This window comes from Mus caroli, chromosome 3, assembly GCF_900094665.2.
Source record: "Mus caroli chromosome 3, CAROLI_EIJ_v1.1, whole genome shotgun sequence".
Lineage (NCBI taxonomy): Eukaryota > Metazoa > Chordata > Mammalia > Rodentia > Muridae > Mus > Mus caroli.
In genome coordinates this window covers 100,042,639-100,067,171 of record NC_034572.1, presented here as the reverse complement: position 1 = coordinate 100,067,171, position 24,533 = coordinate 100,042,639, and the positions used below count along the sequence as shown (strand labels likewise).

General features: G+C 40.0%; 2 protein-coding genes and 1 long non-coding RNA gene across 3 annotated transcripts in view; 2 read left to right on the top strand and 1 right to left on the bottom strand.

The window, feature by feature from the left end:
• The first annotated feature begins 3,155 nt into the window (after positions 1 to 3,155).
• Positions 3,156 to 17,756, top strand: LOC110291157 (chitinase-like protein 3). The gene is made up of 11 exons (XM_021158135.1): positions 3,156 to 3,260; positions 5,566 to 5,595; positions 6,109 to 6,310; positions 9,776 to 9,832; positions 10,480 to 10,645; positions 14,699 to 14,823; positions 15,000 to 15,123; positions 15,374 to 15,559; positions 16,389 to 16,508; positions 16,595 to 16,736; positions 17,431 to 17,756. The coding sequence occupies exons 1-11, from the start codon at positions 3,236 to 3,238 to the stop codon at positions 17,547 to 17,549; spliced, it is 1,296 nt and encodes a 431-aa protein (XP_021013794.1). The 5' UTR covers positions 3,156 to 3,235; the 3' UTR covers positions 17,550 to 17,756.
• Positions 10,461 to 17,522, bottom strand: LOC110291158. Its single transcript, XR_002377535.2, has 3 exons — positions 17,409 to 17,522; positions 12,950 to 13,101; positions 10,461 to 10,636 (listed from the first exon to the last, which is right to left on the bottom strand). It is a non-coding gene; the product is annotated as an uncharacterized LOC110291158 (long non-coding RNA).
• Positions 17,757 to 19,996: 2,240 nt separating the features above from the next.
• Positions 19,997 to 24,533, top strand: part of Pifo (primary cilia formation) — a 20,588-nt gene continuing 16,051 nt past the window's right edge. The window contains exon 1 of the mRNA XM_021158723.1: positions 19,997 to 20,215. Within this exon, the coding sequence (XP_021014382.1) occupies positions 20,038 to 20,215 (178 nt within the window). The 5' untranslated portion in view covers positions 19,997 to 20,037. The remainder of the gene's footprint in view (positions 20,216 to 24,533) is intronic.

The window sequence follows — 24,533 nt, the reverse complement described above, 5'->3', positions numbered from 1 at the left end:
GTGTTGTTTCCCTAATTTCTTTCTCAGCCTGTTTATCCTTTGTGTAGAGAAAGGCCAGTGATTTGTTTGAGTTAATTTCATATCCAGCTACTTCACTCAAGTTTTGTTTTTTTTTATTCAGGTTTAGGAGTTCTATGGTGGAATTTTTAGGATCACTTATATATACTATCATATTATCTGCAAATAGTGATATTTTGACCTCTTCCTTTTCAATGTGTATTCCCTTGATCTCCTTTTGTTGCATAATTGCTCTGGCTAGGACTTCAAGTACTATATTGAATAGGTAAGGAGAAAGTGGGAAGCCTTGTCTACTCCCTGATTTTAGTGGGATTGCTTCAAGTTTCTCTCCCTTTAGTTTGATGTTGGCTACTGGTTTGCTGTAGATTGCTTTTATTGTGTTTAGGTATGGGCCTTGAATTCCTGATCTTTCCAAGACTTTTATTATGAATGGGTGTTGGATTTTGTCAAATGCTTTTTCAACATCTAATGAGATGATCATGTGGTTTTTGTCTTTGAGTTTGTTTATATAGTGGATTACATTGATGGATTTCTGTATATTACACCATCCCTGAAACCCTGAGATGAAGCCTACTTGATCATGATGGATGATCATTTTGATGTGTTCTTGGATTTGGTTTGCGAGAAGTTTATTGAGTATTTTTGCATCGATAAGGGAAATTGGTGTGAAGTTTTTTTTTTTTTCTATGTTGGGTCTTTGTGTGGTTTAGGTGTCAGAGTAATTGTGGCTTCATAGAATGAATTGGGTAGAGTACCTTCTGTTTCTATTTTGTGGAATAGTTTAAGGAGAATTGGAATTAGGTCTTCCTTGAAGGTGTGATAGACCTCTGTGCTAAACCCACCATTGCATACACTAGCAAGATTTTGCTGAAAGGACCCAGATAGATCTGTCTCTTGTGAGACTATGCCAAAACAAAATCAACCCTGAGATTCCATCTCACACCAACCACTCTGGAAATCAGTCTGGCGGNTCCTCAGAAAATTGGACATAGTACTACCAGAGGATCCCGCAATACCTCTCCTGGGCATATATCCAGAAGATGTCCCAACCGGTAAGAAGGACACATGTTCCACTGTTCATAGCAGCCTTATTTATAATAGCCAAAAGCTGGAAAGAACCCTGATGCCTTTCCTCAGAAGAATGGATACAAAAAATGTGGTACATTTACACAATGGCATACTACTCAGCTATTTAAAAGAATGAATTTATGAAATTCCTAGGCAAACGGCTGGACCTGGAGGGCATCATCGTAAGTGAGGTAACCCAACCACAAAAGAACTCACATGATATGTACTCACTGATAAGTGAATATTAGCCCAGAAACTTAGAATACCTAAGATATAAGATACAATTTGCGAAACACATGAAACTGAAGAACGAAGACCAAATGTGGACACTTTGCCCCTTCTTGGAATTGGGAAACAATCACCCATGGAAGGAGTTACAGAGACAAAGTTTGGAGCTGAGACAAAAGTATGGACCATCTAGAGACTGCCATATCCAGGGATCCATCCCATAATTATCCTCCAAATGATGACACCATTGCATACACTAGCAAGTGTTTGCTGAAAGGACCCAGATATAGCTGTCTCTTGTGAGACTAGGCTGGGGCCTAGCAAACACAGAAGTGGATGCTCACAGTCAGCTATTGGATGGATCACAGGACCCCCAATGGAGGATCTAGAGAGAGTATCCAAGGAGCTAAAGAGATCTGCAACCCTTATAACCAGTACCCCGGAGCTCTTGACTTTAGCTGCATATGTATCAAAAGATGGCCTAGTCGGCCATCACTGGAATGAGAGGCCCATTCGACATGCAAACATTATATGCCCCAGAACAGGGGAATGCCAGGGCCAAAAAGTGGGAATGGGTGGGTAGTGGAGTAGGGGGCAGGGTATGGGGGACTTTTGGGATACCACTGGAAATGTAAATGAGGAAAATACCTAATAAAATATTTAAAAATAATTTAAAAATAAGCAAGTCAATAAATAATATTAATTACATATTTCTTGACAAAATATGTGCTGCTAATTAAAAGTGTAAAGCAGCTGGGCTGTGGTGGCATACTTTTTTAATCCCAGCACTTGGAAGGCAGAGGCAGGTGGATTTCTGAGTTTCTACAAAGTATGTTCCAGGACAGCCAGTGCTATACCAAGACCCTTTCTCAAAACCCACCCCACCCCACCCCCTAAAAAAGTGTAAAGCATAAAAATATAATAAATGCTCTATAAAAGAATAAAAGAAGTGTAAATGAAGAAAACATATAATAAAAAAACATCTAAAATACTTCGCTCCTTCTTAGAATGGGGAACAAAAGACCCATGGAAGTACAGAGACAAAGTTCGGAGATAAGACAGAGTGAAAGACCATCCAGGGACTGCCCCACTCAGGGATCCATCCCATATACAACCACCAAACCCAGAAACTATTGCATATGCCAGAAAGACTTTGCTGACAGGACCCTGATATAGCTGTCTCTTGTGAGGTTATGCCAGTGCCTGGCAAATACAGAAGTGGATGCTCATTAGTGGGAGGAGAGGCCACTTGGCCTTGCAAACTTTATATGCCCCAGTACAGGGGAATGCCGGGGCCAAGAAGTAGGAGTGAGTGTGTAGGGGAGCAGGGTTGGGGGAGGGTATAGGGGGACTTTGGGGATAGCATTTGAAATGTAAAGGAAGAAAATATCTAATAAAAATTGAAAAAATATTACTACAAATAAATCGAAAGGAAGGGATGTGTGGTAGAGATTAGAAGATTTAGAGTGGGTAATGGGAGGAAGCTATAATCATATTTTATTCTATACATGCAGAATATTTTAAAAATAAAGAATATTCAAAAATTGTCTTTAAATAGTAAAATAAATACTTTAATGAAAAAAAAACAGCCAGTATCTTTGAAGTGGTTTTATTTATTATTTTAAGTCAGAAATGAAATAAGTACAATAAATCTTAACTGAAGTATCTCAACAGGTGCTGTGTGATTGGGAACTGCCAAAAAAAGGAAATGAGTGTGCCCTGTGATAAGTGGTAAACCATATGTCATTGTTTTGCCACATAGAACAGGAAAGGTGGTGGCAGTGAATTACTAAAGGAACTGAGCCAATATGTGAGTGAAACTGTACACACCCTAGCAAACACTTTCCATCTGACAAACCTTATGGTCTTAAATGTTTTAAAAAGCCAACCGAGACTCTGCTGAAGCAGTCCTGAAAGCATCATGGCCAAGCTGATTCTTGTCACAGGTGAGTTGCTAATTAGACATTGAGACTTAATGCTGCCTGTCTTGTTGTTGTTGTTCTCAGGATCTGACAACCATGAGGTATTCTCACTCTACAGCTCTGTGTATTACCATTCTTTAATTTTCTTCCATCATTCAATGTCTTGTTCTTCTAACTCCACAGGCTGTGATGACTCTTCTGCCTTCATTGATGACACAGGCATGGCCTTTAAAGGGTCTCATTTTGTTTTTTACTAATAGAAGTGTTTATTCAACTTCAGGGCACAACAATTTACAAGTGATTAACTCTCATGAAGGAAGATTTCAATTTAATTTAATTCAGTTGTGGTAGTTTGAATATGCATGGCCCAGGGAGTGATACAATTAGGAGTTGTGGCCTTTTTGGAGGAAGTATGTCACTGTGAGGGTGGGCTTTAAAATAACTTCCTTGTACTTGCCTAAGGATTTGAGTCTTCTTCTAGCTGCTTTTGGAACAAGAGGTAGAAATTTCAGCTCCTAGAGCCTACATGCATGCTGCCATGCTTCCTGCCATAATAATAATGGACTGAACCTCTAACCTATAAGCCAGCCCCTAAATGTTTTCCATTATAAGAGTTGACTTGGTCATGGTGTCGTTTCACAGCAATGAAACCTTAAGACATCAATTTTTAAGAATACTTTTTTGTAATATGAATGATGAAATACAAACATAGATATCTGTTATAATTCAAAATGTTAGGTGCATAATTTTCCAATGTACTCTTGCCAAAGAAGGGGGGTTGGAATTTTTTTCTATTCTTTAATCTTTTTTTACAGTCCAGACTTTATCCCCCTCCCAGGCCACCCTCTGATTGTTCCACATCCCATAGCTCTCCCCCCCATCTCCAAGAGGCCCACACTCCACACCCCACTCCCCACTCCCTGGGGCCTCAAGTCTTTTGAGGTTAAGTGCATCTTCTCTGAATTGAACCCAGACCCAGCATTCCTCTGCTCTATGTGTGTTGGGAGACTCATACCAGCTGGTGTATGCTGCCTGGTTGGTGGCTCAGTTTCTGAGAGCTCTGAGTCTAGGTTAGTCTTTTAACAATACTTTTCTGCTGGTTCCTGTTTTGTCCAGTCACTCATTCACCCCACCCCTCATCTTCCTATACCCCCTGCCTTAAAAATAAATGTAAATGCAATATATTCACTTGGTTCTATCCTGGAACTAGCCTTTGCAAAGAAGAAAATCAGTCAGCACTGTGTTGCAGCTCTTCATGTTGTCTCTCTACTCTTCTCGGAATTATTACTCATTTATCCTCCATAGCTCTGCGTCATTGGTGGAGTAAAAGTGTCCCTTCAAAGAGTTCATTCAGTAGTTGTTGAGCCAAATCATTGAAATCTTACTAGTTGCTCCAAATTTGTACTTTGTAAACTTCATTAAGCTTCAGAAACTTTCTCAAATGAAAACTGGAACTGAACATGTAAAAGACCCAGAAGCAATCTGGTTATGTGATAGTTTGGGCCTATCATCTCAGTAATCAAGGAATGCAGGAGAAGGTTCTCTAGTTCAAGGCCAGTCTGGGCTAATTTGTGAGACATTTTGCCTGCCCTGTTGTGGCCAAAGACAGGTACCTGGAACTACATATCTTTGTTCCTCTACCAAAGTCTCTTCAAAGATGCTCCAAAAAGCCGGTTGTGGTGGTGCACGCCGGTAGAATTTGCTGAAGAAGGCAGAGGCAGGAGGATCACGAGTTCAAGGCCAGCCTGGGATACACATTTTGCCGGGCGTGGTGGCACACGCCTTTAATTCCAGCACTTGGGAGGCAGAAGCAGGCGGATTTCTGAGTTCGAGGCCAGCCTGGTCTACAAAGTGAGTTCCAGGACAGCCAGGAATATGCAGAGAAACCCTGTCTCGAAAAACCACCCCCCCCCCAAAATTCAAACTGGTAGGAATACTGTTCTCTGCTTTAGCAGATGGCTTGACTGTTGGAAGGCTAGGCTCACCCCAATTCTGGAAAGTGAGACACAATCTAAAATGTGATCACTAAGTAAAGTGAAGTAAAGTCATTTGAGATGGTACTAGTTTAGTGGATAGTATACCTTACAGTCAATAACAACTAATTAGGACACAGAAGGTGGACAAGTTTGGCCATTGACATTTTCCACTAAAGCATTAGAGTGAATTTAAAAAGTGTATTCACTGAAAACAACACCCCTTGAAATAGCTGTAATGTTTCACTTGGAATGCTCTGATCTAGGACTAGGAGAATGGGTCTCAGAAATTTTGAGTCTGATTCCCAAGGATTCAAGCAGCTGTTTGACATTAAATATTTGTTCTTTGTCTCTAGGTTTGGCACTTCTGCTGAATCCTCAGCTGGGTATGTCATGGCTCTGTGTTTTATTGTTTACAAAACTTTTCCCCACTATAAGTCTCAAATCTCCAAGTTATTCCTAGTGCAGTTTCCTTCTTTGTGATTTTTAAATTATACCCTCATATTATAATATTTGAAAAAAATTTCCAAGAGATAAACTAATGAGGGGAAGAGATGGGTTTACACTGTTGGGAATAGACTGTTTTAGTTCAGCTTTCAGTTCTGTCCTCTGTAGCATGCCCACCTGAGCACTAACAAACAGCCTTTGTAGAGCTTCATAGGAATGGTGACATGATTTCTAACTCATCTTCTAAATGAATGTCACAGTCATAATTATCAGCTTCAAGTCAGTGCCTGAGGTCTAAGCTACAATGTCTTCTTAAGAGTCTTAGAATCAATCACCTCCTCCTAGGTAACAGGTGCTGTGCTGAGTACCACAAGGGAAAGAGGCAGAACCAAACTGTCAACAGAAGTCATTGCCATCTGCATCAGGCCACTATTCTTATTCACCTCCCACAGGCTCTGCCTACCAGCTGATGTGCTACTATAATAATGTAGCCCAGAACAGACCAAAATTGGGAAGTTTCAATCCTGATGATATTGACCCCTGCCTGTGTACTCATCTCATCTATGCCTTTGCTGGTATGCGGAACAACAAGGTTACCATGAGAAGCATGAATGACTTGACTGACTACCAAGCCTTAAATACTCTAAAAAGCAGGTCAGAGAATAGCAAAGCTGTCGATTTGTTGTCTCTTGGGTCAATAGTTGACACGTATTAATGCTCCTTAAAATGTAGTTCAAAATCCATGGGATGAGGACCCAACCAATGTCATCAATTTTTTATTGACACCATTTGTGTATATTTATCACACAGGACAAGAGTTTTGAATGCTGCCTACATTTTAGAATGGTTCATGACCTCAGTGCATATTTTCACTTCACACACTCACCTTTTTGTGGTGAATAGTCTTTACATAAAGGTCTCTTGAACTTTTTCTTCCTGTCTCACTATTTTTCTTTACTTTTTCTTTTTATATTCATTCACTTTCCATCACAATCACTGTCCCCCTCCCCATTCCTCCTCCCAGAGTCCCTCCACCATTCCTCCCACCCCTTCTCCTCTGAGAGAATGGCACACACACACACACACACACACACACACACACACACAGACACACACACACCCCACCTTGGCAGATCAAGTCTCTACAGGGCTAAGCACTTCTTCTCCCACTATGGCCAGGCAAGACAGCTGATTTAGGGAAATGAATTCCACAGTCAGGCAACAGCTTTAGAGATATACTCTGCTCCAGTTGTTCAGGACCCACATGAAAACTAAGCTGCACATCTGCTAATCATAGGGGAAGGGGCTAGATCCAGATGGTCTATGCTCTTCGGTTGGTGGATCAGTCTTTCAGAGCCCCCAAGGGCCCAGGCTAGTTGATTATGTTGGTCTTACTGTGGAGTTCCTATCTCCTCTCGGTCCCTCAATGCTTCTCCCAACTCTTCCATAAGATTCCCCAAACTCCATCCAATGTTTGGCTGGTGGGGTCCATGTGTCTGTCTGAGTCAGCTGCTGGTGAAGCCTCTTGCTAGGCTCCTGTCTGCAAGCATAAAAGAGTATCATTAATAGTGTCAGGGATTGGTGCTCATCCATGGGATGGGTCTCAAATTGGGCAGGTTATAGGTTGGCCATTTCTTTTGTCTCTGTTCAATCCCCCATGCCTGCATTTCTTGTAGATGGGTTAAATTTTGAGTTGAAAGTTTTGTGGGTGTGTTGATGTCTCTATTGATCCACTGGAATTCCTGCCTGGCTTCAGAAGGTGCCTCTTCAGGTTCCATATCCCCAGTGTTTTGAGTCACAGCTAAAATCAGCCCCATTGATTCTTGGGTACCTCCTTTATCCTGAGTCTCTGTTTCATCCTGGAGATGCCCCAACAGGAGACAGTTTCCTAAACAGGACACCAATGGCCAAGGCTCTAAGAATAACAATTGATAAATGGGTTCTAATGAAACTGCAAAACTTCTGTAAGGCAAAAGATACTACTGTCAATAAGACAAGACTGCAACCTACAGATTGGGAAAAGGTCTTCACCAACACTACATCTAACAGAGGTCTAATATCCAAAATTTACAAATTACTCAAGAAGTTAGACACCAACAACCCAAATAGCTCAATTTGAAAATGGAGGTCAGAGTTAAACAGAATTTTTAACAGAGGAATCTTAAATGGCCAAGAAGCACTTTTTAAAATGTTCAAAGTACTCAGTCATCAAGGATATGCAAATCAAAACAACTCTAAGATCCCATCTTACACCCATTAGAATGGCTATGATTAAAAATTCAAGAGATAGCACATGCTGGCAATAAATGTGGAACAAGGGGAACACTTCTTCATTGCTGTACAAACTTGTACAACCACTTGGGAAAACGACTTTAAAATCAAATTTGATCGGATACTTTCCTTCCTCCAAGTCCACCAAGATCCTCTCACCCACCCACCTAATTTTACATTTTTTCAAAAAACCAAAATATCAATACAACAACAATCTTGAGTTCATGTTTTGATTCTGTTGTTTTTTTCTCTTCAGAAGCATTTCACAATTTATTCTTGGAATTGTTGTCTGTGCTTTGGAGATCATATTTAAAAGCCACTGCCCAGACCATTCTCAGAGGGCTCTCCTCATTCCTTTTTCTAGAAGACTGATAATCTCAAGTCTTATGCTTTGCTCTTTAGTCACTCTGAGTTGATTTCTGAATATGGTGTGAGACATCAGTCTAACCATTTTGTTATTCTTCTTGCAGAAAACATGGTGTGTTTCTAGTAAGAATCTGACATATGATGCTGACCTTTCTAGGAGCCACATGTTTAGTAGCAAGAATGTAGACAATATGTCACATCACTGTCATAGCTAGCATGTGAAAAATAAGGACTATGTTTCTTCTTTGTCTTCTTTGGAAAGTTAGTGGGGAGAGAAAATCCCAAACAACCTCAGCTACTTACATCAGCAAACAAGAAATAGAGGATATTAGAATTTAGAAATCATTGAGCCCAAGAATTGAAGGAGTTGATGTATCTTAATAGAGTTCTTCTTTGGGTTAAACAAAGTAAGATCTCATCTCTACTAATCAACAGATTTGTTCAGTTCAACCACATCAGCAAAAGGAGAATCAGATGACTTTTTCCAACAGTAATGGCACTGTCATGAGTACAGATGGGTAAACATGCTGTGATTCCAAACTGGAAATAAACTCTTTTTCCAGGCTTTTGTGCCAAGTATGGTCCATGCAGTTCTTGCAACAAAAGTACATGAACCACAAGAAAAAAAGAGTGCAGTACCTATCCCAGCACACAGAATCATAATCTCTAAGAAATGTGCAATAAACCTATAATTTAAATGTTCTCTCACAGCCCTAATTAATTCTTATGGGAGTTGATATTCATAGTCAGTATTCTCAAGAATGTGTATCATTCTAGCCTAGCAAACCTATACTAATTGTGAGAAGGCTGTGTAATAATGTTCAATGTTTATAATTGTATACAGTAGAATAAAACATGAGCTAATTACACTTTTAAGTTAAAGCCACCATAATTATTATCCATCACTACACACCCCAAAAGACTCCCCCCAATTCTACAACTCAGATTTTCAGGCCAGAACTTGGACCACAATTATGATAACACAAAGAAAGTTTATGGTAATGGAAGAAAATTGTATTGGAGTATGTTGTATCATATGAAGACAACCCCAAATAATATATTACATAACAAAGCTGTTTTGATGCTGATTGAACAGGGTTTGTTAGAACTTTCTAGTGTTTTTCCCACCATCTTTTTCTTTTACTTGAAAACACAAAATTTCTAGAAACATCCAGTATCAATGTTTTGAATCCAGGTTTGAGTCCAGTGAGTTACATTTCTTCCTACTATGTTAAATGACCACAAAATAAATAGACCTACTATTTTAAAAAGATGTACAATAGCTATCCTGAAGTTAAATAGGAGCAATACCTTGACTATTGACATGAAAAAACATCTGAGTCCTCCCTCTTGAATTTTGATGAAGTTTGTAACATTTGTATTCACTCTATCAATAAAGATTTCAAATTTTAAAAAATAAAATCTGTTTTAAATAAAGGAATCCATGGATTTTGAAATCATTCTTTACCTTTTGCTTTTAAGAAACGTACAACTGAAAACCCTCCTGGCCATTGGAGGACAGGACTTTGGACCTGCCCCGTAAGTTCTCTCTAGAAAAACCACTCTTTTATTTACTATCAAAAGCATGCTAGCCCAGCCTGGCCTCTACTGCAGTACTTCACAACATCAGTGAAGGTATTCCATAAGTGAATCTGTTAACTCAGTGAATTGACAGGAACCTTAATCATTAGCAGGACATACTGGAAAGATTACTGTGGCATCATATGATTAAATTCAAGTGGAAATTTGAGTACAGCACCATTTCAGCATTAGCTACCTGATTTCAGGGTGCCTCTTCCTAAAGCATTTCAAGGGCTTGGGAAGGTCTTATACAACTTCTTTGTCTTTTGGAGAAGTCTACTCATAAGTAAGACCTCTTTGAGTGCACATGAACTTGGAGGGTATTTGAACATGGTAAGTTAAGATTGCTGGATATCCAGAAAAACAAAAATAATTTGGGAATAGTTATAGTTGGGGATAACCAAACAAAAGGGAATGCTGACTCCAGAAACTGACAAGAGTAGTGGTTGCAAGGAGAGGATGAGGTAAAAAACAGGAACAAGTATGCACCACGTTGAGACATCCTAGTGAAGAGCTCAGAGGCAGACTTGGGCCTGTAAAATGTTTTAATCCCAATATGTTAATATCACAGAGGCCTTACCCTGCCTTCTTTTGGTCTCCCTCAGGTTCAGTGCCATGGTCTCCACTCCACACAACCAACAGACTTTCATTAACTCAGCCATCAAATTCCTGCGCCAGTATGGGTTTGATGGACTGAACCTGGACTGGCAGTACCCTGGGTCTCGTGGGAGCCCTTCTAAGGACAAACATCTCTTCACTGTCCTGGTACAGGTGAGGAAAGCAGGAAAAGAAGGAAATGTCTTCAGCTTTAGAAGACTCAAAGTCTGTTTGATCCAAGGAGAATTTCGGTAGTTACAGAGTAAGCCCAAACACAACTGAATTTAGAATTATAAAATCTTAGTAATGGCAAAGATTCTTCTTTATGGAATATCCATTCAATAAGTTATATTCTAAATATATCACATTGTTTTAAAGTCAATGATTTCTATTCCCATGTAATGCATGTTTTAGTTCTTTAAGAATATCATACATCGTATTTTGATCATATCCTCTACCTTATTTTTTACCAGATCCATCCCTAATTCCATATCCACCTAATTTTGTATAATAAACACACACACACACACAATTCCAATTAGTGCTACCTATATACTCTTGACTGTATGGCCATCCACTGGAGCATGTGTCACCTATCAGGGGCCACACCCATAAGGAAAGCTAACTTTTCCTGAAAGCTATCAGTTACCAATAATTCCTCCACTAAGGATAAAATTTCTTGATTGCCTCTCCACTCTATGCTGGGCTTTTGTCTGGTGGAGCTTACACAGATCTCTGTGTTCTATGATAAGATTACCATAAGCATTGTGGTCTTTATTCTACAGACAGGCAACCCAGGATATAACCACCTGTTCTATCTGACTACAGACTTCAGTTCTGGGAATAATTACATGAGACTATCTAATGTTAATAGAGTAACATGTGCTCTGTGGCACATATTGGGTTTAGGCATAAAAATGTGAATAAAGCAAAATCTTTAGCTTTAAATATCTGTGAGGCAGAAGACTGAAACATAATCAACAACTGCACACTCACTATAAGTCCCTTGATGAAAGTCCACAGAGTACAAAAGAACCCCAGAGAAGCTTATGTGAGGCAGGATCAGAAAGAACTTCCCCAGTAAGTGATGCCTAATCTCAGTCTTGAAAAATCACTGGTGTCCACAATTAGATAACAATGGACATGTCACAAATGAAGACACAGAGATCAGTGATCACATGACTGGGAGAAAGATTATGAGATTCCACAGGAAGCAAGAATCTGATCATGTGGGTCCTTTAGCTAAAGAATTAGGAATGCTCCCTCAAGATAATTGAGGGAATCCTTTGAAGGATTGTATACAGTGAAGAAATATAACCAAACTTTTGGGTTTGACTTATTCCTCTAATATTTGCCACAAAAAAAGGTAGAATAAGCAGATAAAGTTCCAATGGAACCTATTGACATAAATTAAGGGACAGACCATCAGGAAAGCAATGCTTTTACACTGAAAGAAGGAGGGCATATAAAGAAACATTTGAAGACAGAAATCCATAAGACATGGGGATCAATTTTAAGTAAAAATAGAGACTATCCCCAGCTTTCTGAATTAGAGTACTATGTGAGCATAAATATGTTAAGATGATAAATACAACAAAGGAGTGTCTTGGAGGGGAAAGAGCTGGTTCCTATACCTCTAAACCTAATGACTATGACATATCTGAGTGGCCAGAATGCATTGGATAAATAGAGATCTAGGGTTCATGGGAAAGAACTTGACTTAATGAACTGGTATTATCAGCAAGAGAGATGGCCACCAAGTAAAAGGAATAAATTATAAAGTCAAAGACCACAAATGGCTTTTAATTTATTCCATTCATAACTTTTATTTTTCACTTTTTAGCAGATTGCTCTACCACTGTCCTATATCCACAGAGACAGATTCTTTCCATATGGCCCCATATCATCAGGCAGCCTCTGGATAGTTTCAACACAAAGTAATACTGAGTCAACCAGTTTAATTTTGTCCAAAGCTCTAAGTATCAGATACAGTAATTCCACTACTTTATTTTTCAGTTTCTATCTATTCTTTGATAATCTCACACATAAATAAATGTACTTAGATCATATTCATTGACTTCTCCACCATTAAACCTTTCCAATTCTCCCCAGACTTTCTTCATCCCACATACAACTTCAGGATTTTGGTTTTGAATCCATTGACTGCTGCTCATATTTAAATGTGTGTGCCTCCATCTACTGGAGCATGAGCAAACTGCCATGAACTATACTACTGAGGAAAACTAGTTCTCTTTTCTATCATAGCCAATAGCTCCTCAACTAAAGGTGAGACCACCTGAAACCCTTTCCTCTCCATAATGAAGTGTCAATTGGCTTGGTCTTGTGCTGGTCTTGTGCGGACAACCACAATGATTGTGAATTTGTGGCTGCAACAGATCCATCACAGCCGAAAGACATTATTTTTCAATAATAGTCCCCAATTCTTACAATATTTGCACCCCTTTTCTGCAATGTTACCTGAGCCTTTGGGAGATGAGGTGTGATCCTTTCAGGCACAACACTCTATGGTGAATTATTCTCTGCATTTTCACCAGTTTTGAGTCTAGAATAACTGTCATTTGCATTTGCATGAAGAATCTTCCCTGATGAGATATGAAAGTTGCACTAATCTGTGGGTACAAGGATAAGTTACTTAGGAGGTAGCTTTATAACATTTTCCTAAGTATTAGAAGGGTCTATGAGTCCCCATCTACAGATTCTTGTTCATTTTGACAGTACCAGACCTGAGTACCCCTCTGTGGAGCAGGAGTTATGTTCAGTGAAAAAGGTGTTGATTACCCCCATAACACTCATGCCTATGCTGCACTAGTCCGAATATCTTTCCAGTGCAGTTGTTACTGTAGCTAGTAAGAGCCTCCTATCTGGGTAAGTCTTTTAATGGCTTTCTCCACCACCAGACTTCAATGTACCTTCTGGTAGCCATCAGGGAAATACTTCTAAGTCACTACTAGTTTGACTTTTCTATGTCATATGAGCAAAGTGGTGCTCTTAGTGATAGGATCTCATCATCAAGTTCTATGGGTAACCAGCAGCAATAGGCTGTATTGTCCTGCAGGTCTCTGGGACCCCCTGACCAACTACTTAAAAACTAGTATTCCAAATGTGGCACTAGGTTTTTAATAACCTATGGCTTCTGGAAGGAGCCTTATACTATTGCCTATGTAGGTAACTCCAGTTAAGCTTTTTTGTTGGTGGTGCTGTATTTTAGGAAGCTTATAAAGAAGTGGGTTTCTACATGGTTTTGTCAAACATCCTTAGTGTTAGTTATCCTTTCTGTTACCTACTGTATACTACACTAACATTCAACTCCACACAACCCCCCCCCCCCCCCCCCCCCGCCACTTAACCCTTCTCCATTTTTCTCACTTTCTCCTCCAGGCTGTTTTTTACTATTCTATGCCCCATCTCTTGGGCTCATTTTTTCTTCCTTATACCTCAATAGCCCCTTTCTGGTTTCCTGGCTTCTGCAGATTATCCCTATTTTTAATTAAAATGTGTCTCCAGAAAAAAAAGCTATAGTCTGTCCACAAAACAGCATAATATAAAGTCAGAAACCTTGTAATATGTGGAGTTAATATTTTAAAACAGCTCTAACACCCTTCTTATAAGGCCTGTTCATCTAATAAAATGTCCTAGTCTCTTGACCACTTGTAAGCATGACTATTTCCATGGGTATTCTGTTGGAAGTTGACCATAGCACTCCCAAATAATGCAACTATAAGAGCTGGTGCCAGTAGTTCATATTAAGACTAGTATCACACAAAGTACAAGTAGGTTATCATCTGGCACTGAACTGTGCCTATCATCCAGCAACCTCCACCTTCTTTCTTAGAAAACTTTGCATTGCATTTGATGAGATGTTGGCCCTATGACATACTTCAGCTACTGAGAAAGTAGAAGGAACTTTCTCCACCACTGAAATCTGGATATAGGGAACTGCAGCAAATGATGCTTCAGAATGTGGTGATGGTGGCAGAGCTATCAGTCATCCGAGACCTAGATTTTGGATGACTGGCTACTAACTTAAGATAGGACATAGTGAAATTTTCTAAACCCATGATTATTAGATGGTTGTTCTATTGACTTTGTTGAGATAATGACAGAGTAAGATAAAACAAAATATAGAAGTATTTTTTAAAATGTGTACTTATGTTATTAGAGGGGCTGAAATGAATATGTGATATACTCTATTTTAATATCCTGTAGAAAATACGTGAGGCTTTTGAACTGGAAGCCATTGAAAACAAGAGCCCTAGGCTGATGGTCACTGCCACAGTATCTGGTGTCATCTCTACCATCCAATCTGGCTATGAGATCCCTCAATTATCACAGTAAGTGATCTACCTTATTCTGGAACTCCTGAAAGAGCATAAGCAGAGGATCTTAATTCTTGGGATGTTTTTCTATGCATGAGCTTTGTTTACAGTCTTTGAATGGGTGGATTTTTCTGACCTCATTATGACAAATGGCCATCAGAAATTATTTAAACAACAACCTTCATCCACAGCTTCCTAGACTACATCCAGGTCATGACTTACAATCTCCATGGCTCCCAAGATGGCTATACTGGGGAAAACAGCCCACTCTACAAATCCCTAAATGACACTGGCATCAACACCCTCCTCAATGTGGTAAGACTATATACAGACCCAAATGCAGACTAGAAGTGGTCCAGATCGTAAAAGATTCATTACAAAATAAAAAAACAAATTTTGAGTATGCAATATTCTTCTAATACCACATTAACTACAACTTCAGTGAAGTATTTTGGAAAGAAAACTAATAAACTATTAACATATAATTTGAGCAGTAAGAACAGGGAAGTAATATAACCCAGCACAGGTCTTACTAGGGCCTATAACTAACCTTCTGCCACTGTAGGATTACATCATGACCTACTGGAATGAAAATGGGGCAGCACCTGAGAAGCTCATTGTTGGATTCCCAGCATATGGACAAACCTTCACCCTGAGTGACCCCTCCAACACTGGAATAAGTGCTCCTACTGCTAGTGCTGGTACACTAGGGCCCTACACAGAAGAGCCTGGCACTTGGGCCTATTATGAGGTCAGTAGGTTGTCTGCACAGTGCTCTGTATCAGGCCCAGAGCTGTACTGTAGCCTGAAGATCAATGGATAGGAATCTACTATTCATATGTTTAGTATCTACCTGATCTAAGAAGAGCATCATTCCAAACTCATAAAAGTATTGCATTTATAATCTATATTTAATAAAATGAGGAGTGCTTAATATACAATATCTCTCCACACAACAGACAACATTCTTAAGTCTATTTATATGGAAAAATAAAGGGATAAATGAACATATTCCTCTATTACTACAGATTCTAAAAATCCAACCCTAAAATATTGATGGTAAATGAGTATTTGAAAAATAGCCTGAGCTGAGGATGTTACTCAGTGGTCTAGCTCTTGCTCTATGGTCCTGGCTTCAGTCTCTAGCACCATACACTTTTAAATGCATCAAAATATACAATTATATGCCACAAATATTTCTGTCAGCTATGGTGCCTCACATCTGTAATATTAACTTTCAGAAGGCAGAGGCAAAGGGGTCAACAGGTTGAAGTCTTAGCTATATACTGAGACTCTATGCCAAAAAGCAAACAAATGATAAAAAAAAAAAAACATGGACTAAGGATAGGGTTCAGTTGCAGAGTACTTACGTAAAATGAGCGATACCATGAGTTTCATCCCCAGCATCACAAAAAGAGAAATATCTCAAGCTGCTTAACTCCAAATAAAACCTACCAGAAAATAAGGAGAACTGCCCCCATTGGATACATACATTAAAGGAAGAAAAACTAGTGTATCTTTGTCTCTTACATGACATAATATTTAGATGGTCTTTATCTCTTGAACTGTATCTCTTGAAGATTTGCTCCTTCCTGAATGATGGAGCCACTGAAGCCTGGGATTCTGCGCAGGAAGTACCCTATGCCTATCAGGGTAACAAATGGGTTGGCTATGATAATGTCAAGAGTTTTCGCATCAAGGTAAAGTCAGTCCTTTGGAAATTCTGAGGCCCAAGCCTGAATTTCAAGAAATCAAATGACTCTTGTTATCCTCTGTCCTCCAACAGGCTGAATGGCTTAAACAGAACAACCTGGGAGGTGCCATGCTATGGACCCTTGATATGGATGACTTCACTGGCTCTTTCTGCAACCAGGGCCAATTCCCTCTGACCTCTACCCTGAAGAATGCCCTCTTAGTGTACAGCACAAGTATGTAAAACCAGGGATATGCCAAGGGCATGCAAATGTCCCTCCATCAACTCAAAGGGAACCCTAACATTCTTACATCCATTGCCAAGGAAGACTCTCCCCACTTCATCCCACTGCTCTTGCTCAAATTAGAGTCATTGAACACTCCTCAACTTCCATGCCAGGGATGAGATGCCTCTAGAGAAAATCAGGCATTCTTAGAAGCAGGTTCCAAGTTTGTTAAGTCTTTGAGGTGTGTAGCAGTCTACAGAAATTATGCTAACCTTTACCATAAACATATATGTCTCTATAGGGCTGTTCTTTGTTATCTCACTTACCTCTCTCTGAGGATATTTAACAAAAAGAGTCAACACTACTCTCGTGTCACTATACATATTTTTCTTCATATCAAAGCTTATTTCTACCTAGATCTTTCTCTTTTTTTACATAGTAGGTACTCACTAAATAAATTTTAATGACTTATTTGGAGAAAAAAAAATGGCTTTTTTCATTCCAAGTCCAGCTGGCTTTGAGGCAAGATGTGAAGACAGGGAAATGTGTGAGAATATGAGTTGATATAATTTCTTAATCCTGAGCATAGAATTGCCCTCTGATCTAACCCATAATCAAGGTCACTATGTTCACACTTTACTTCTAGCAGAAACTTGCCTCCTCATGTGGGTCCCAACTCACCACTCTGTGCTGTGTTTCTCAGGTTGCATGGCCTCTGTTTCAGATCTTCAGCAAGTAAATGCTCCTCTATACAGTGGAAATAGGAACTGGAAGAGAGGCTCTGAAGCAATGGATTCTGTGTCACCTGTGCCAAGAGAATAATCAAAATGCCTTCTGGCACAGCCCAAATGTAATCTTATTCCAACACAACTTCCAAATGGACCTCAAAATAATCTGGTATGAAGAAACTAGGCATGAACTTGTCCCTATCAGCTTTTCCAGGGCCCAGAAGAGTCTTCTCTGCTCCTTGCAAAGCTCGTCTTGAATTACCTAAAGTACTAAAAATAAAATCAACAGTCAAAGCATGAATTCCCTTGGGTTATGTGTGTGTGTGTGTGAGAGAGAGAGAGAGAGAGAGAGAGAGAGAGAGAGAGAGAGAGAGAGAGAGAATTTGGTGAAAAACACTTTCTCAATGTAAAAACACCATCTGCCTCCAGTGAAAGGTGGAAGCACTGTGTGAGCATGGAGCCAGCCACACTACTTACAGTCTTCCACCTGCCTGTGTACATCTGCATGATGGCTGTAAGGAGCAAATGTCTGGATTTCGGTGCACAGGACAAGATGAGGACTTTTACAAATGTCTATAACCTAGTAACCATTCTCAGAAAGGAGCCACCATGACTCCTGGAGTCCTGAGCATACGCAGTGCAGCTTGGCTTGTCCAAAACTGGAAGCTCAGACATCATCCTACTTCTGCTGAAGGTCCAGTGCTGCTCTGTTTGCAGGGTTAACAACTGTGCAGTAGACTCATCATGGAGGTGCAGTGAATATATCATAGAGTGTCTGCCCAGAAAATGAGCTAGCATGATCCTTTTTTGTGAACACGTACTGTACTTAAAATAGTGGTGGCGCCAGTTTATGTCATCCCTCACATGGTTATACAATTGACAGGTCATTAGATTTAGTGGAGCAGATTATAATATCATCTCCTTGAATTCACAATTTAGAGCAAAGACGGTTGGTCTGTTATTAACTAAGAGTGACAGATTCTGTAGTGTTTAAGCTCCAGAGCTATAGAAGAGTTTGTACATAAGGAGAGGACACAGATGCTTTAAATGCAGCAGCTAGAGTGTGGGACTAAGTGAAAGCACTTACCAATAACTTCATAGTTCCTAAGTCTAGCTCGCTCACAAGGCCAGATGTTTCTGCCTTTAAAGTCTATAAAACTCTGCTACCTCTAAGCAAATCTCCTTACTCCTTAAAGCACTCAAGTGTGTTTCTCTTACTTACACTTAAAATAGTCTTCATGCAATAAGAATATTTTTCTTTTTTTTTCTCCAGCACCCACTGTATGGTCACCTTATGTGTCAAACTATTTTTGGTTTCATCCCTTGCATTTTTCAATTTTTATTAATTTTCATTTATGATTTGAGATTTTGTACATGTATTCAGTGTATCTTTCTCAATATTTTTATTCTCTTTACATCCAAATTACAGCTCTCCTCCTTCAAGTCCAACCTTACAAGTCCCTCTGCCCACAGCTCTCTCCCCTTCTCCTCAGAGAATAGGGTGTCTCCCTTCGGTACCCCCAACCCTGAGACACCTATCCCAGCAAGAATAGGTACATCCTTTCCCACTGAAGCCCATCCAGGCAGTATAGGTAGTGGAAGGGGATACAATGGTAGGTTCCTTGCCTTTTATAATAGGTCTCCCTGTATAGCCCAGATGGGTCTCAAAATCCTGGGCTCAGTGATCCTTTTGCCTAAACCTTTCAAGCAGCTGTGACTACAAGCAGATGCCTATACAAGCAGAAACACTTCCAGTTCAAATTACAAGTAATGAACATGCATTTTCTTACTTAGTTCACATGCAAACTTCATGAAACAGATATTACTACTTCCTGAAAACTGAGACCTGGGGAAGCTTGGCTCCTTATAAAGCCATATCCAGAGCCAGGCAACCAAAGCTTGGACTCTTCCCTGTGGTCTCACTACATCCCCTGACACCAAGCACAGGGATCTCATGAGAGGTGGCGGCACTGGTGACTGATGAAGGACACATATACCCCAGTTAATTATCAGTCACCATAAACTCCAAGCACTTTCTATTACTACATGACAGATGCCACTCTAATGTGAACGGCACAATGGTAAGAAAGGCTAACTTCCTTTTACTTCCTTTTAGGATAGTGATATGTTGTTTCTGCAGTGTTGGGCAATAAATAAAAAGGGGAAATGAAATAGACAAAAGCTTGTTAAAATGTGCCCAGTGAAGGACAATACTTTGATTCATCCTGTTCCAGACAATGACTCTTTGTGGGAAGATCATAATGAAAGCCAAAGACAGCCAACAATTTTCTTATCTGGGAAGAATTATGGCAAAGACAACCTCCTTGTGGTAGAAACAAATAAGACGCTTTAAGCTATACCACAGCTTAAGAGACTCAGCCTAGTATCCTGTTGTTGGTCATTGATAGAGTTGCTACTCAAGTCAGCCTTTCTATCTGCCTTTATACCACAGTGCTGCTTTGCAGAAAACCATGTCATAATGACTTAAAGGGGAGCTTCTAAGGCAGGGCGGTTGCTTAGCAGCTAGTCTTGGGAACACCCTTCATTTTCTTGCTTAAAGCCTATGAAGGAAGTAGTGGCTCATGAAGACAGAGAATGAGGAGGACCTCAAGCCCCCTGAAAGTTGTCATGCAATACAGTTACTATTCAAATCTCTTGAGGCATCTGAAAGGGCTAAGGCAGAAGAAGAACTGGGAAAGGCCAAAGAGAATGAATCCACACAACGGAATGAACATCATGCTCTTCGGGACATCACTCATGGTAATGAATCTCTCAGGCTCTAGTACATATATGAAAGGGAAACCACCCCCCTTCCTGGCAGGAAATAAATTGTCAAGAGGCAGGATAGAGCTCATGTGAGGATAAGAGAAGGAACCAGGTCCTGGGTTGGGAGGAGAACCAACCCAGCTAGCTGTACTAGAAGCCTTGGCAGAGAGAGTTCCCCAATCAGAAAAATTAGAACAAAAGTGCCCTTGGAGCTGGCTGATGCCCTGGGCACAGAAGTGGTAAGCTGGAAGTGCATTTTCAGCTGTGTATTAGCAAGTTTACACTCAATCTACATGTGTGAACTGCCCCAGTGGACCCCTACTGTCTCACGGCAGCCCTCGGAGGGAAGACGGACGTGATTATTGCCACACATGATTGCCTTTCTTCCTTTATACATACATCAGGGTCTAGGTGCTTCAGTAGCGCCCACAGGATCATGAAGATAGGAAACACAAACCAGGACTTGGTGCACACTAGTCTGTGAGACTTCACAGCCTGTGTTCACCTGTTATTACTAAATGACAGTGTGACACATTTAGGAAAGTCTCGAAGGGAGGATTTAGGAAGTTAGCTTCCTCTTCACTGTCCATTTCCTCTGGACAACTATCCTGTAGAGTAGTATTTTCACTCCTCAAAATAGAGGTTCCCAATCTTGTTCAGCTCTAAGGCCTGCTTTGGGTGACAAATCATTTCATGATGTTCACTTTCTTTGCTCTACTATTAAATCTGTCAGTAACACACTCTGCAGCACAAAATTTCATAGGCTGACACATAATACCCTAATCTTAATTTTTAAAAGAATACCAAATTCTAATACTAGGCCATGTATAGCTGTGAGTAGATGCTCAGCGTCAGCTACTTTAGAAGACAACGGGCATTGGATTCTTGTACCATATATTTTATAACAAGTAGAATTGGGATTAAGAAATTCAAATTTTAATCTCATATGAGTGTTAGAACATATTTACAAGTGGACACCAAAAGAAAGTGTTAAGAAAATTAATGCCAGGTATAGTAGTGTACTCTTTTAATTCCAGTACTCAGGAGGCAGAGGCAGTCAGATTTCTGAAGTTGAAGCCCACCTATTCTACAGAGTGAGTTCCAGGACAGCCAGGGACATAGATATTCCCTACTGAAAGAAAGAAAGAACAAATGGAAGGAAGGAAGGAAGGAAGGAAGGAAGGAAGGAAGGAAGGAAGGAAGGAAGGAAGGAAGGGGAAGGAGAAAGAGGGGTAGAGGGGGGGAGAGAATAGGAGTGGGGAGGCAGAATTCCTATCTTACTAGTTTGTGGTAACAGGAGAGGGCAAAGAAGGTTCACAATGTGAACATGTGTAACGTAGATAAAATCCCTTTACTCTAAAAGGCAGAGGAGTTAGGTCATGTATGAATAGTGAGTGGACAGTGTTGTGTCATTGTTAGGTGTTTTGTGGTTTTGTTTTTGCTTTTGTTTCCTGAAACAAAGTATTTCATCTCAAACTCATCTCGAACTCCATATTCTCTGGCTTCCACCTAGACTGTTTGAATCACAGGTGGTGCCAGCACATCTGGCTCAGAGATGTTCATATAAATTATTTTATTGATGTGTAAGAATACCAAGAAGGGCCTAAATCAACAATGAAGTGATGGGTTAGATTCAGCAGGTGAGCTCAGTGGTGTAGACAGATACTCACTGTCACTACACAGACTGCCTCATACGGCCTCTCAACCTGCTCCATCAAAGGGCTCCCTGTCCTGACACCCAGCTCATACATTACTCTTACTTATTTTGAAATTTCATAAAATCTGGCTTGGGTTTCTTGTGCATGTTCATATCTGACTTCCTTCATTTAACATAGATGAGACTGTATTATTGCCTTGCAAATTTTTCTCTTGTTTTGTGTATGGGCATATGAGATGAATGTACATGTGCATATGTGTGTGTGGATGTACACATTAATGGCCACAAGAACACACCTCCTCTGTCCTCTCCAATTTACTCCCTTAAGAGGTGAACTTAGAGCTCTCTGTTTTTTTTCAGGCCAGTGACCCACAAGCCCCAAAGATCCTCTTATCATCAGTGCTAAAATTATAGGTATGAACACCATGCCTGGCTTTTTATACAGGTGATGGGAATCCAAATCTAGGTCTTCATTCTTGAACAACAAGCATTCTTACCCACAAAGCCATCTCTTCAGCCTCCTTTGTTTAAGTTCTTTTATTTGTAAGATTATGATATGACTACATTATTTCTTCCTTCCCTTTCCTCCCTCCAAATGTTACTATAAGTACATCTTGCTCTCTTTCAAATTCATGGCCTCTTTTTTCATTATGTATGTGTGTGTGTGTGTGTGTGTGGGTGTGTGGGTGTGTGTGTGTCTGTGTGTCTGTGTGTGTCTGTGTGTGTCTGTGTGTGTCTGTGTGTCTGTGTGTCTGTGTGTCTGTGTGTTTGTGTGTGTGTGTTCCTTACATATCACCTACTCAGTCTGGATAATGTTGCTTGTAATGTGTGTTTTTAGAGCTGACCATTTGGTATTGGATAGACAGTTAATCTGCTCCTCTTTGAAATGCTCCACTTCTGCTCCACTTCTTCCACCCTCATCATTCCTTTGTGGCCTGCAATTCTTTGTGTAGGGTTGCCATCTCCCAACCTTTCCCTATCCACTTAGGCATGTGTATTATGTTGTCCTTGCTCAGCTCAGGACTAGGCAGTCACATTCAGACTTTATGGGTGTAGCTTCTGACACTAGTGGGAGAGAAAGTCTCACAGCAAATCCCCTGCTCTTCTAGCTCTTACGTGTGTGTAAGAGCTCACAAGTCATTCTCCTCCCTCTTCAACAATACTCCTTGAGTCTTAGATGAAAAAGTGTTTTGTAGATGTGTCCACTGCGACTGTGTCCCACAACTCTGTATTTTGATTGTTTGTCGTTTTCTCGTATTGACCTCTGTCTGCTACAGAGAGAAGCATCCTTGATGATGGGTGACCCCTCACCAGGCTTCTTTTCATTATTTTTATTTGTCTGTGATATGTGTGTCCATGTGAGTAGGGGAATATATGTGTGCAGGTACTAGCACACAACCTACAACCTGATGTGTCATCCTTCAAGCAATAATCACCTTGTCTTGTTGAGACAGGGACTCTTGGTTGGCCTGGAATGCCCAATCTGGCCAGCCAGCAAGTCCCATGAATAATCTTGTCTCTACCTCCTCAGTGCAGTGATTATGAAAACATACCATCATGCTTTTTTATGTGTGTGCTGGGCATTGAACTCTGGTCCTCATGTTTGTATAGCAAACACCTGGCTGATCAAACCACCTCCCCAGCCCCAGGATACATTGCTTTTCATTTCATTTTCACTGTTACCCTTTATATTACTATTCCGTGATTTATTTTTCAATGTTGTTAATAATGGATATCTTTGTTTCTAGTTTAGTACTATTAAAAAATGTTGCTCTTAAAATCTGTCACATGTCTTTTAGTACACCACTGTGGGCGTTGTTGCCAAGTAAATGCCAGGGAGGGATATTAAGGGGCCATAGAGCTGTCTATGTTCAGTGTTGTAAGGGTCACTACAGTTGTCCAGAGTGAATGCAATTACTGATCTACATTTCCTTTGTGTTGGCTATTCTTCTGTTACAGTGATAAAACACCATAACCAAGGCAAATCATAGAAGAAAAAGTTTATTTGGGGTTTTCTGGTTCCAGAAGATTAGGGTCTATTATAGTGGAGCAGAGATAGCAGGCTACTAAAGCACAGCTGAGAGCTAACATCTCAAACTATAAACAAGAAGCTCAGAGCCATGAATATTTGAAACCTCAAAGCCCTCTCCCAATGGCATACTTTCTCTAGCAAGACCACATCCTCCCCTAAACAGCTACCAACTGTGGAGCAAATACTCAAATGCCCAAGACTTATGATGAGTGGGCATCTCATTAAAACCATCACATTCAACAGAAGTTCATTCAGTCTAGAGTCTCCACTGTTTCATGTTCCTAACATACTTAGACTTTTAGTCACCCAGTGTCTATCTATCTCATTTAAGCTTGAAAGTGTATGGCCTTTGCAAGTTCTCAGACAGGCACCTTTGATATATTTGCCAAATATTTGAAGTCTTTTTATGAAGTTAACACTCTAGGCTTCCTTATTTTTTTTATTAAATGAACTGATTTTTCTCACAACTTTGTAACAATACTTTATACACTCAGAGCTAACCAATAAAAATTACAACATATGTCATCTGTATAGTTTTAAGTTTTCTTTTTTTTTATTTTTTTTTATTTTATTTTTTTTATTAGGTAATTTCCTCAATTACATTTCCAATGCTATCCAAAAAG

Bases quoted from the DNA above. Each gene is read 5' to 3' on its own strand.
- LOC110291157 (XM_021158135.1), top strand. From the start codon at position 3,236: ATGGCCAAGCTGATTCTTGTCACAG. The intron at 9,833-10,479 runs GTAAGTTCTCTC...GGTCTCCCTCAG, and splicing joins CAGGACTTTGGACCTGCCCC to GTTCAGTGCCATGGTCTCCA. The intron at 15,124-15,373 runs GTAAGACTATAT...CTGCCACTGTAG, and splicing joins TCAACACCCTCCTCAATGTG to GATTACATCATGACCTACTG.